Genomic DNA, 13576 nt, shown 5'->3' on the forward strand with positions numbered 1-13576 from the left:
ATTACCATCATTTCTTATTCTTTTCCACTGTCACCTGTGTGGTCCTTTACCTACCAACGACAAACCATTTCTAAAAGCAAGGTTGCGCAGAAGCTTTGCATTTTGATTCTTAGAAATGAGACCCGATCTGCTTTCAAGTGAAGGACTAAAGAGGAATTTAATTCGCGGAATAGAAACAGTCTCTTCTGTTTTGCGTTCGCCGAGATGTCAATGTTGTTTCTTTGGAGGGTGGGAGGTGGGGGTGGGGAACGTTTGCAGAAAAAGGTCAAGAACAAGGGCCCTCCCTTCCCCTGGCCCCAGGCCGCACTGGGTGCGGCCACGTCGCTGAGTGGCAGGAGGCTGAAGGTAGTATCTAATTGCCATTGCCAGGAAGGATCTGGAGCCCAGGCTGATCCACCCCCTTCGAGTGGATTGATGAGCATCTCAGCTGTGCTCACAGCAGGTTCAATGCCTGAGGGCCCTTCCCCCGTTTCCTGGTCTTGGTCCAAACTCTAGCGAGCCCTGGAAAGTTGGACAGGTAACTGGACTTGATTTCATTGACGTAGCAAAAAAATGATTCGCTACCACAACTATTCTCGCTGTTCTGATTTTGTAATAATCAGGGCAGGCTAAACATTCTCTATATAAGACCGTGCATGTGTCCTCAGACCTAGTTCTTTCTCTAGCTCTGGTGTTGTCAATGCTGGTGATAAACCAAGTCTGATTTATACAAAGCATCTCATGTAGGAAATGTCTATGACTCTCAGGTCTCTGATTCTCCTTGAGAAATGACAGCAAAGCTAGTGTGATAACTTTTGAAGATTAGATTCGTTGCTAATTCAATGAATGGTGAAACTAAAGAAAAACAAAAACAAAAACCAAAAAAACTGATTCCATAGTTCTTGTTTCTGAGTGTTGTGAAGTCAAAGCACAGGGGTGCCCACCTTTTTAAAAGATACACTTTTGGGGCGCCGGGGTGGCTCGGTCGGTTAAGCATCAGACTTCGGCTCAGGTCGTGACCTCGCTGTCCGTGAATTCAAGCCCCGTGTCGGGCTCTGTGCTGACCGCTCAGAGCCTGGAGCCTGTTTCCGATTCTGTGTCTCCCTCTCTCTCTGCCCCTCCCTTGTTCATGCTCTGTCTCAAAAATAAATAAACGTTAAAAAAAATTTTTTTTTAAAGATACACTTTCTTGGGGTGCCTGAATGTCCCAGTCGGTTAAGCGTCCAGCTTCCTCTCAGGTCATGATCTCACAGTTCAGTGTGTGGGGGCGAGCCCTGCATCGGGCTCCCCCCTGACAGTGTGGAAGGAAGCCTGCCTGGGATTCGCTCTCTTTCCCTCTCTCTTTCCCTCTCTTTCTGCCACTGCCCCACTCACACTTTCTCTCTCTCTCTCTCTCTCTCTCAAGTAAATAAACTTAAAAGAAAAGATACACTTTCTGCGGATGAAAACATGTATCTGGGTCAGGAAATGCAGCATATTTCCAGTAATCAGTTTTGCCCATTTGTCTGGCTTCCTTTTCAAATGACTTTTTGTTTCTTTGTTTTTTGGTTTGTAATGATTAAATTATTAAAGCATGGAGGGGTGTTGCAGTTTAAACGTAGCTACAATGCTTTGTTCCAGGCTGTATCTAGAGCAATGCCTGGCACATAAGTGAGTGTTCAATAAATACTGGCTGAAAAAAATATTTGTTGAGGGGTAAAAAGTAAATGTATTCATCTCTTTCAATCCTTGGAGAAGTCAAATTTAGGTGTTCGATGCATTTCCTAGAATAACCTCCATTTGAGTCAAAGTGCTTTAGGACTGACTCACTTTTTTAAAAACATTTTTTTCATGTTTATTTGTTTTTGAGACAGACAGAGCATGGGCAGGGGAGGGGCAGAGAGAGAGGGAGACACAGAATCGGAAGCAGGCTCCAGGCTCCCAGCTGTCAGCCCAGAGCCCGACGCGGGGCTCGAACTCCCGGACCGCGAGATCGTGACCTGGCTGAAGTCGGACGTTTAACCGACGGAGCCACCCAGCCGCCCCAGGACTAAAGCAATATGAGAGATGTCCGTTTGAGAAACAAAGAGTGTCTCTGGGTCTGAGATGGTCCAGGGAGGTTCTGGGGCTTCCTCTGCATAGATCCCCCTGTACCACTTGCGGGGGGTGAGTGAGGAAGTATTTGCAGCTCTCCCCAGGGTCCTGGGTATTTATTTGACTGGGACAATGCCAGCAGGTGACAGTGCCCTCCCGACTGCATGTCTGGGGAAGGTCAAGGCAGGGCAGGAGGCTCCCCCAAGTCAGGGGTGGGGATGGAACTCCAAGCTGGGGGTCAGACCGTCAGGCAGGTCAGAAGAAACTGCCCCGTGGTGAACACTTCCCAAATCCCTCCCTCTAGGGTTTCCCTCAATCTAGTGACTTTAAAAAGCTGTGTGAGTCAGTACTTCTTGGGCACAGCCAAAGGGCCACCTCAGTTCCTGCCAGGGCTTCCCCACTCTCCACGCAGAGGGCCCAGTCCAGTCACCTCGGGACCTAACACTAGCACCAGGACAGAAGAGAGAGAAGGGCTCCAGCAGAATCCACGACTGCAGACCCAAGGAGAGCGTCCTGGGACAGAATCCAGTCTGACTCATCAACCTGTCAGTAGCACATCCAGCATGGTCTGAGATACGAGATGCTGCGTTCGTTGGGTGGCCTTGGTGTCCTCTGTTACTTCCATTAAAATGCAAACTCCACAAGCTCAGAGTTCTTGTTTCTTGGGTTCAAAACAGGGCCCAGTGTGGAGTAGAAGCTCAATAAACATGTGTTCAATGAACCAGAGAGGGAAGAAAAGAAGGAAGGAAGGAAGGAAGGGAGGAAGGAAGGAAGGAAGGGTGGAGAGGGAGGGAGGGAGGAAGGAAGGGAGGAAGGGAGGGAGGAAGGGAGGAAGGGAGGGAGGAAGGGAGAAAGGAAGGGTGGAAGGAAGGAAGGAAGGGAGGAAGGGAAGGAGGGAGGGAGGGAAGGAGAAAGGCAGGAAAGAAGGAAGGGTGGAAAGAAGGAAGGAAGGAAGGAAGGAAGGAAGGGTGGATGGAAGGAAGGAAGGAAGGAAGGGAGGGAGGGAGGGAGGAAGGGTGGAAGGAAGGAAGGGAGGAAGGGAGGGAGGGAGGGAGGGAGGGAAGGAGAAAGGCAGGAAAGAAGGAAGGGTGGAAGGAAAGAAGGAAGGAAGGAAAGAAGGAAGGGTGTGAACTGAAAACAACCTGTGCTTTCTGAACATGGTTTGCTACCCCTGGACTCTTTCTGTTCTTGCCTTCACCAACAAATTGTACCTAAATGAATTTGTGTTTGTTTTGTTTTGATTAGTTTTCTAGGGACACCCAGTAAGTCACATAACTATGATGTCTGAGGTTTCAAAGGCAAGATGGAAGTTCACGTTCACGATAACGTAAGACTACGAGAGAAGGGAAATTCACAAGGCATTTAACACCCACGAAATGTAAGAGAGTTCCAGGTAACAGCCTGCCGCCAGGTGCCTGTGACTTTGCATGGCTCTACACGGAGAAAGTTAGGCAACCCAGGGCGTAAGCTTGAGGATTGCTAAAGAATGAACATGATGTCTCTGGCATCTTTTTTTCCCCCGGGCCCAAGTCCTATTCTGGGCTTTGCAAAGTCAAGACAGCGTCTGTAGCATATCCTGCAACTACAGGCGGCCTGATTTTTACACAGTCGTGAAACACAAGCACGTGAGAAACAAGGTCCCCCCTCCTGCCCCCCCCCGCTAGTCCAGCCTGACTGTGGTTTCTACAATCTTCTCAAAAACGGAAGTAACGCTGCCCCCTTGCCGTTTACTGCTCCTCAAGAATTTAGGAGTTTCAAGGCGTAAGCTGTAGTTGTTTCTGGGTCGTAAGATTATGGGGGAAATTTTTTCCTCCGCTTTGTTATTTTTCTGTCTTTTAGGTTCACCACAGCGAGCATATACTGTTATTACAGCAAGGACAAAAGCCGTAATGAAAGCTGGCCCCTTTTTCCATTCCATTGCAAGTTAGCCCACGTACAACCAGTGCGATAGTAGCCATCGTCTAGAGCAGAAGTCAGACCTGAAGCAAAATGAGAGTGCTTTTCACTGACTTTTTTAAATTTTAATGTTTATTTATTTTTGAGAGACAGAGAGAGACAGAGCGCGAGTGGGGGAGGGGCAGAGAGAGAGAGAGGGAGACCCGGAATCCGAAGCAGGCTCCAGGCTCTGACCTGTCAGCACAGAGCCCGACGCGGGGCTCGAACCCACAAACTGTGAGATCGTGACCTGAGCCGAAGTCAGACGCTTAACCGACTGAGCCACCCAGGTGCCCCTCACTGCCTTTCGTAATGCACCTTTGGACATTAAGAAGTCTGGTTTGTATTTTGATTGCTAGGAACCTGAGTTTAGTCAATGTGGACTTTTGGACCACATGTGGACATACTGCCTCCCTGTCACAACACATTCTCTGTCTTCATGTCCTACACTCATACTTTTGCCCTAGACCTATAATTTCTTATCTAATATTTTGTACCATGTACGCTATTTTATTTACAAACCTTTACGTTAAGAAAAACATGCATTAAGGGGCATCCGGGTGGCTCAGTTGGTTAAGCATCTGACTTTGGCCTAGGTCATAATCTCACCATTCTGGAGTTCAAGCCCTGCATCGGGGTCTGTGCTGACAGCTCAGAGCCTGGAGCCTGCTTCGGATTCTGTCTCCCTGTCTCTCTGCCCCTCCTCCACTCGTGATCTGTCTCTCTCTGTCTCTCTCAAAAATAAACAAACATAAGAAAGAAAGAAAGAAAGAAAGAAAGAAAGAAAGAAAGAAAGAAAAAGATGTATTAAGGAGAAAACAGCCAGGGGCACCTGGGTATCTCAGTCGGTTAAGCATCCAACTTTGGATCGGGGCATGATCTCACTGTTTGTGGGTTCGAGCCCCGCATCAGATTCGCTGCTGTCAGCACAGAGTCTGCTTCAGATCCTTTGTCCCACTCTCTCTGCTCCTACCCCACCCCCCTCAAAAATAAATAAACATTAAAAAAAGGAGGAAAGAAACAACCATACAGTATATTTATTATTCTGAGCTGCCTTAGAATTCCAGAGAATGAGGTATAGCATTTTTTGTTTTTTTGGTTTTTTTGGTTTTTTTTACTGAGAAGTGGGATTCAGCTGATGTTTCGTAGGTATTTCCCAAGCTAAGCCAGTGTGTTGATTCAGGTGATCGGCATTATTACATCAGCCTCTTCTAGAAGTTTCAACTTTGGCATGAGTCTCTTCAAGGGAAATGTATACCCACAAAGAATTGTCTGTGGAGGGGAAGGAAGTCAATGAAGAAACCTGCTGTTGCAGATAATTCTTCCTCTTCACTGCTGTAAGATATTAGAATATATGTTAATCTCTGCCCCTGGTTCCCGGCATAGAGTTCCTGAAACCATTGTAATTTCCTGGGTGATGGGAGTGTCTTTTGTTCTCATGAGGTGACTCTGAATGGGCTTGGGGATGGCCCCTGGATGAGAGCTAGTCACCAGAAAGAACACGCCATGATTGGAAGCTTGGAATTTTCTCTCAAGAAGGGAGAAGGGCTGAAACATTAACCCCAGAGTTCATTATTGATCGTGCCTACATGAGGAAGCCTCCATAAAAAATCCCAATAATATAGTATCGGGAGAGCTTCCGGGTTGGTGAACGCATCCACGTGGTGGGAGGGTGACACCCCAGCTCCACTGGGGCTGAAGCTTCTGGATTGGGACCCTCCCAGACCTCTCCCCATGTACCTTTTCATCTGACTGTTCATCTGTTTCCCTGACCATATCCTTCAATGAGCTGCTAAGTGTGAGAAGGTGTTTCCCAGAGTTTTGAAGGCCCCTCTAGCAAATGAATCAAACCTCAGGAGGGGGTCATGGGACTTTGGATTTGTAGCCCAGTCAGACAACAGTTGTGGCTCACCTGGGGACCTACTCTCTACAAGTGACATCTGAAATAGGGTGGGAGCGGTCTTGTGGGACGGAGCCCAGACTCTGTGGGATCCGACACTGTCTCCAGGTTGATGACGTCAGAAGGGAGTCAAATTGTAGGACACCCAGCCGGTGTCACGGAGAATTGCTTGGCATGGGGAAAACCACACACACGTTTGGCGACCAGAAGTGTCAGAAGTGTTGTGAATGTGGCAGTTGTATGAGAACAAGGAAGACACACAGGAGAAAATCAGAGGGAAGAATGCGATTGTTCCTACACACCTACCAGTGGACCTACAGGCTGGCCAGCACTGCCCGGGTCGTGGCCCAGCCAACGCCTGTTTGCAAACGGAAAGTTGTAGCCTTGGGGCTCCTGGGTGACTCAGTCATTTAAGCGTCCGACTTCGGCTCAGGTCGTGATCTCACGGTTCCCGAGTTCGAGCCCCGCGTCGGGCTCTGCGCCGACAGCTCGGAGCCTGGAGCCTGCTTTGCGTCCTGTGTCTCCCTCTCTTCTCTGCCCCTCCCCCGCTCTGTCTCTCTCTGTCTTCCAAAAATAAATAAACATTAAAAAATTAAAAAAATAAATAAATGCTTTTAACTTGTAGAATATGTACCATAAAATTCTCTTGATTGTATGATTTCCCTCATGAAACATCACGAACTGGGGTCTGAAGGGAACTCTTGTTGGTTCTTGTGCGGTGAACAGTTTCATGATTTCTGGTCCGGAAAAGGTATGACGTGGTAGCTTGGCCTGGGCTAAGCCACGTGGCTGTAAGGGAGGCTGGGAATTTGCATTTCCTGGAAGGTTGAGTATTCACAGGGCTGACCATTCCCCAGATATACCAAGGGCATTCAAAAGGTCGAATCAGAAAACAAGAGAAACGTACGTTGGTTAGGAGGAGGGAGGGATATGGCTTAGGCCAAGGTCTTAATAAATGGTGCCTATTCTTATCAGCGTGAGCACAACTCCCAGTTAACTGCTGGTGCTTGTTGTGACTCATCAGATGCCTCATGTGAGGCCTCCTGGCTGCACTCAGCTTATTTATGGCAGTCACCTCCTAGTCTGAGCCTGCTGGTGACCTACGCTCGTGTCCAACCTGCCAGGTTTCTCCTGGAAGTCTCCAGGACCCCGATGGCAAATTTAAACACGAAAGGTTACTGATACAATCTTAATCCCTCTGGAAAACAGGGAGAGGTTTGAGTTTCTCTAAATTACAAAACGGGAGAAGGTTCATTACACAAACCCTGGCCTGGAACCCATGAAGAAATCTCCAACCCACCCCTTCCAGTTCCCACTGGAACCTTCCCAAAGCCCTGGGCCCTAACCCTGGAGTCGTTGGGGCTTTTTCAGGGGACTCACCAGGGTCAGGGATATTAGAGCATTGGCATGCACCTAAAAAGAGGAGTATCTTCTCTTTTTGAAAAGGTTAAAAGGAGAGGCGCCTGGGTGGCTCAGTCGGTTAAACGTCTGATTCTTAATTTTGGCTCGGGTCATGATCTCACGGTTTCGTGAGTTCCAGACCCACATCGGGCTCTGTGCTGATAGCATGGATCCTGCTTGGGACCCTTCCTTTCTCTCTGCCCTTCCCTCCACTTGCGTTCTCTCTGTCTCTTAAAAGAAATAAATTAAAACTCGGGGCGCCTGGGTGGCGCAGTCGGTTAAGCGTCCGACTTCAGCCAGGTCACGATCTCGCGGTCCGTGAGTTCGAGCCCCGAGTCAGGCTCTGGGCTGATGGCTCGGAGCCTGGAGCCTGTTTCCGATTCTGTGTCTCCCTCTCTCTCTGCCCCTCCCCCGTTCATGCTCTGTCTCTCTCTGTCCCAAAAATAAATAAACGTGGAAAAAAAAAAAAAGAAAGAAATTAAAACTTAAAAAAGAAAGAAAGAAAGAAAAGGTTAAAAAGAGCCATAAACGGGCACCCGGGTAGCGCAGTCAGCTGAGTGTGTCTGACTCTTAGCTCAGCTCAGATCTTTATCTTGAGATCATGAGTTCAAGCCGCAAGTAGGGCTCCATGCTGGGCGTGAAGCCTACTTAAAACAAAAAACAAAACAACCCGGGAGGGGCACCTGGGTGGCTCGCTTGGTTAAGTACCTGACTCTTGATTTCTGCTCAGGTCATGATCTCACAGTTTTGTGAGTTCGAACCCCACTTTGGGCTCTGGGCTGACCCTGCCGAGCCTGCTTGGGATTCTTTCTCTCCCTCCCTCTCTCTGCCCCTCCCCTGCTCATGTTCTCTCTGTCTGTCTCAAAATAAACTTTAAAAAAATTATTTAAAAAAAAAAAAAAGGAAGTGAAAAATTTCCTCCTCTCTCTGCCTACTCTCTCTTCTCTTGGCCAAATTTCTAGATACAATTTCTAGATACTCCTGTTTTTTTTTTTTAAAAATTTTTTTTCAACGTTTATTTATTTTTGGGACAGAGAGAGACAGAGCATGAACGGGGGAGGGGCAGAGAGAGAGGGAGACACAGAATCGGAAACAGGCTCCAGGCTCCGAGCCATCAGCCCAGAGCCCGACGCGGGGCTCGAACTCACGGACCGCGAGATCGTGACCTGGCTGAAGTCGGACGCTTAACCGACTGCGCCACCCAGGCGCCCCTAGATACTCCTGTTTTACAGAGGCATGGAATGCATAATGTACTTTGTGACAGTTATTCTTGCAAGGGTCCCTCAGAAAAGGCAGTAAAGGAGAAAAGAGTGTGCATTTTCAGAATGAGGTTTTATGGGGCCCCATGGGAAGGGGGAGCCAGAAATGCAAGTTTGCAGGAAGAGGAAAGGGGACCTCGTGAGGGACACAGTGAGAAGATAGGCTCCAGTCACTAGACCCCTGAGGTAAATTTGTCCTTTTACTTCTATGCCAATCCCTCTGACCTTGCTGTTGGCATTTCTTAGAACAGAGGACTCCTAGCGACAAATCAAGGCCCCATTTAGCCGTGCTCAGGGCCTACTCTGTGCTCAGAACTCTTGCTGCTCTGTCTGAATCTATGGGGGGACACTCACCCCCCTGCACGTTGGAGGCAACCATCTCAGCGAAGGTCAAGGCTCACACGAGCTGGTAAGGAACAGAAGAAGGTGGGAGGGAGGGGCAACAAAGCTCTCAGCAAGTGCGAGCTCCAGCAAGAGATCGAGTTTTAGAATTTGAGGTACGGGGCGGGGGGAAGAGGTGAGAGGCAAAGGAAGGGGGGCAGGTGGCGTCAGATGAGAAGGAGTGCGTGGGGACCCTCAGGAAGTACATCATCAAAGACGCACGGATGGACGAGCAGGGCCTTGTCGGGCGGGGAGCCGCAGAAAGCATGATCAGGCAGCCAGAGCCAGGCCTGGTGACAGGTGGACTGACATGGCAGGTGAGCAGTTTGGCGTGAGGTGCAAGGGGCTTTGAAGCTAAGCAGGACGGGCCAAGAGCCCTCCCACCACCTGGTGGCTGTGCGACTTGGGGGTATGATCAGTCAGGTTTGGGTCAGAGAAGTAGAAGCACCGTGTGTGTGTGTGTGTGTGTGTGTGTGTGTGTGTTTGAGAGAGAGAGAGAGAGAAGGGTTGGACCCTGGGCTATTGCCGGAGTCAACTACACAGTCTAGGTGGGACTGGTTTTCCAGTGTCTAGGGCCAGAGGCTGCGGCTCTGAGTGCAAGTGGTCAGGAAGAGAAGGCCAGACGGCACCAAGGACGAGCCGGAAGCTAAGGCTGAGCTGGGACCACCATCAGCCCGTCTCTCACCAGCTCCAAGCCTCCAGCATGGATGACAGCACGGGTGTCCTGCTAGAAAAGCTGGCGCCCTTTGTCGGGCAGCTAACACGCGCCCGCGTCTCCCAGGAGACGGGGAGGCTGTAGCAGGTGATCCAGCAGGAGCTGGAAGAGTCTTGGGCTGGGGCCACAGCCATCCAGGATGCCGGCGGAGAAGCCACAATGCTACGAATTGCAACAACGCCTCGCGCCCCGCCCCAGCCTCCTGAGAGGGAAGGAATATGGCTGAAGCTTCCAAATCTTGTACGAAAACATCCTTCTCTTCCCCATGCCAACTGGAAACTCTGCAGGAAGGGGAATTCGAGGAAATGCAGTTACACCTTAGCTACACTGACGCCATGCAAATCCACCAAGTGGATTTGCCCAAGTAAGGGCGAGTTACTGTGAAATGGCAGTCGTAACCCCCTTAACCGTGAGGACTGAGTGATACAATGCATGCAGAAGCCCCCGGGGCCATCAACCAGTGTTGGCTCCTTTCTGCCCCCCCCCCAGCTACCCTCCTGAGGGAGGTGGGGGGAGCACCTCCAGATTATTAGCGTAAGGAAAACGCTTCGGGAAGATTAACTGGTAAGGAGGCAGCAAGTTAATGGAAAGGGAAGGAGGAATTTGGGTTTTGTAAGGCTGAAGTTTATATAGTATTATCAATTCTATTATTTGTGTTTGCACATTTATATTTATTTACATAATGATGTATGTATTAATATATTATTTATATGTCAATCATTATATTAATTGTATATTGTGTATTAAAGCATACACAACTAAGAATATAAAATTAGATACAAAAATATTTACATACACTGAGAAAATAAATCACAAGTTACAGATTTCTTTTTTTTTTTTAATTTTTTTTAACGTTTATTTATTTTTGAGACAGGGAGAGACAGAGCATGAACTGGGGAGGGTCAGAGAGAGGGAGACACAGAACCTGAAACAGGCTCCAGGCTCTGAGCTGTCAGCACAGAGCCCGACGCGGGGCTTGAACCCACGAACCGCGAGATCATGCTCTGAGCTGAAGTCAGATGCTTAACCGACTGAGCCACCCAGGCGCCCTAGAAATGTTTCTTTTGACTTGACAATTTATTGTTGATATATACCATCAAGACACTTCTCAAAACACACACACACACACACACACACACACACACACACACACACACAAGCTAGAGCCGCCCCAGCACCGCCCTCCTGGAGAAGTACGTCAAAGAGGGAAGAGACAGAGGTCATAACCATTGTGGTTAAAAGCTCTTACTTTGCAGACTTCAGAGGAACATATGACCATGTGAACACAGAGCTGGCAGCCCCTTCTAGGACCGTGGAAGAGAGTTGTGCAAGGGAGGGCCCCTAGGGGTTCAGCTTTTGGTCCTTTCGCAGTAAACACGCCTCCAGAAGGGAGAAGCTGCAGAAAGGAACCCACGTCCCTGTCATGTGCCATGACCGAGGAACTGCATGATGCCGTGGGGGCTATCCATGGAACCGGACAAAGGGTGGTGGATGCTTGGACATCTTCCACAAGAAATGCCAACAGGATTGGCTTCACGTTCTCTTTGGTGGAAAATCTCTGTGGAAGTCAGAGTCATCCAGCAATGACCTCAAAAGTAAAAGTCTTCCAGCCAGGAGGAACAAGAAACGGGAAATGCCACCCGCTGAGAACTGGCCTTTGCAAGACATCTGCTTGGCAGTTACTTGCGTCGGGGATATTGTGTGCTTAAGGTGTCAGCAGGGTGGACCGCTACGCAGCAAACTGGGCATGCTCCTTTTAGCCCTCTGACAAGGACTTCTGGAAGGAAAATGTAAACCCTCTAAGTTTTAGCAGGGAAGAGCTTTGGAGGGAGATTCTCCAGCTGGGAAGAAACAAGTATTCTCTTGCAGGGAGTGGGGGGGGGGGGGGGGAGGGGGAATGGGACTTACCATCCTCCCCCCACCCCCCCACCCCCAAAGGCCATTGTCACTGCCTCTGAAAACATCTACAGCCAAGTAGATCACAAGCACTCCCTGGCCTGGGCTGAGACAGGTGCACATTTGTCCCTTCCTTTAATATGATTTTTTTTTTCTTGATTATAAAAGTGAAATATGCCCTTGCAGGGGGGATTATAAAAAAAGAAAACTATTACCATTCGTAATCCTGCTACCTATGATACGTTAGTATTTTGGCATATTTCCTCCAATCATTTTTTTTAAGTTTATTTATTTTGAGAGAGAGAGCATGCATGCACATGCAAGCAAGCAGAGGAAGGGGAGAGAGAGAGAGAGAGAGAGAGAGAGAGAGAGGGAGAGTCCCAAGCAGACTCCTCGCTGTGGCAGAGAGAGCCGGACTGGGGGATCGATCTAGGGAACCATGAGATCGTGGCCTGAGCCCAAATCAAGAGTTGGAGTCGGTTCACAGACTGAGCCACCCAGGGCCCCTCCAATCATTTCAACACATCACTTGGACAGGGATTCTGATTTACACGCTGCTTTTTTCAGTTCACATATAAACATGTCTCTGTGCCTTGAGAAACTCACTCAAAGCATCATTCAGATAACTGCTAGATATTTTCTGACATATTTTCACAACAGTGACCAATTTCAAGAGTTCTACAAAAAAGGAAATAAAAATGCAAGAAGTCGAGGGCTCCCTGCTTGCTCAGTCAGTGGGTTAATCTCGGGGTTGTAAATGCTAGCCCCGCGTTGGGTGCAGAGATTACTTAAAAAAATTTTTTTTTCTTAAAGTAAATAAAATAAACTGTAGGAACTCCCGAAGTAAAGCCCTATGTTGCCGAATACTATGCGGCCAAGGAGCCCAGCAGACTCCTAACTGGGCCTTGGTGACGCCGTTCTTTAATTCTTGATGTCCCCCACTCATTCTCTTCTTCGCCCCTTTCCTTCCATGCGCAGCTGGGTTTAAAGCCCATCGTGGGAGAACCAAGATGACCCAGATCCTTCCAGCTGGCAGAACCGGAGGGCGGCTGAGGCTGGGACAGTAGGCCTCCCCACCTGCCCCGCCGCACCCCACTGCGCTCCCCCAGCTCGAGAAGTTACTTCCTCATACACTCGGCAGCCCAGACCGGGGCCTAAACCCACGCACCATCCTGAAATGTGGGACGTTTCTCGCTTTCCCTCCGCCTTGCTCTGTGCCCACTGTTCCCCTGAACCCCACACTTTCCTTCACCCAAGGCCGTTTCCAGCCACCACAGCCTTCAGCCGGTTTTCAAATAAGGATTGAAAGCTTAGTGTGTACTTTAGAGGCTCAGAAGGCAGCATTTAAACTGAAGGGGGGAATCGCGTGCCCCCACGCAGGTGGGAGCGTCAGGAGAAGAGAGAATGGGGGCGGGGGTGGGGGGCGGGAGGGAAGGGTGGCGGTGGGGGGTGGGGCGCATGGGTGGGGGGCGGGGAGGGGGGAGGCGAGGCTCAGCACGCGGCCCCCCCCCCCCGGGGCCTTGGGGTTCGGAGGTCTCCCCAGAGGGGTCGCAAGCGCCGGAAGGTGGGCGACCGACGGGGGCTCGGGGTCCCAGCAGCGCGCGGGGATGTCGCGGCCACCGCGCGGGTGGGGGGGTGTTGTGGCGCAGGGAGGGGCGCGGGGAAAGTCCCGCGGCCGGCGGGGCTGGGCGGGGCGCGGGCGCCGGGAGGGGCCGGCCTGGGCGGCAGCGGCCGAGCGGGGCTGTCCTGCCGCCGGGGACGCGCCGCCGCCGCCGCCGCCGCCGCCGCCGCTCGGGAAGGGGCGGGCCCCGCGCGCCGTGCGGTCGCCATGGCCGCCCGGGCGGCGACGTGAGCGGCTCGGCGGACCCCGCGCCGGGGCCGAGCCGCCCCCAGAGCCGCCGCCGAGCCTGCGGCGCGAGAGCCCCGGGCCATGCGGCCGCCGCCGCTCCTGCCGCGGCTGTCGCTGCTGTCGCTGCTGCTGCTGCTCGGCGGCCGCGGCGCCGCGGCGCCCCCCGCAGGTAAGCCGGGCCCGGCGGG

General features: G+C 50.7%; 1 protein-coding gene and 1 non-coding gene across 2 annotated transcripts in view; both read left to right on the plus strand.

The window, feature by feature from the left end:
• The first annotated feature begins 563 nt into the window (after positions 1 to 563).
• On the plus strand, positions 564 to 694 carry LOC125175871 (small nucleolar RNA SNORA72). The gene has a single exon (XR_007156034.1). It is a non-coding gene; the product is annotated as a small nucleolar RNA SNORA72 (small nucleolar RNA).
• A 12673-nt stretch (positions 695 to 13367) lies between these two features.
• IFNGR2 (interferon gamma receptor 2) overlaps positions 13368 to 13576 on the plus strand; it is a 28502-nt gene continuing 28293 nt past the window's right edge. The window contains exon 1 of the mRNA XM_047874904.1: positions 13368 to 13557. Coding sequence (XP_047730860.1) covers positions 13470 to 13557 — 88 coding nt within the window. The 5' untranslated portion in view covers positions 13368 to 13469. The remainder of the gene's footprint in view (positions 13558 to 13576) is intronic.

Source organism: Prionailurus viverrinus, chromosome C2, assembly GCF_022837055.1.
Source record: "Prionailurus viverrinus isolate Anna chromosome C2, UM_Priviv_1.0, whole genome shotgun sequence".
NCBI lineage: Eukaryota > Metazoa > Chordata > Mammalia > Carnivora > Felidae > Prionailurus > Prionailurus viverrinus.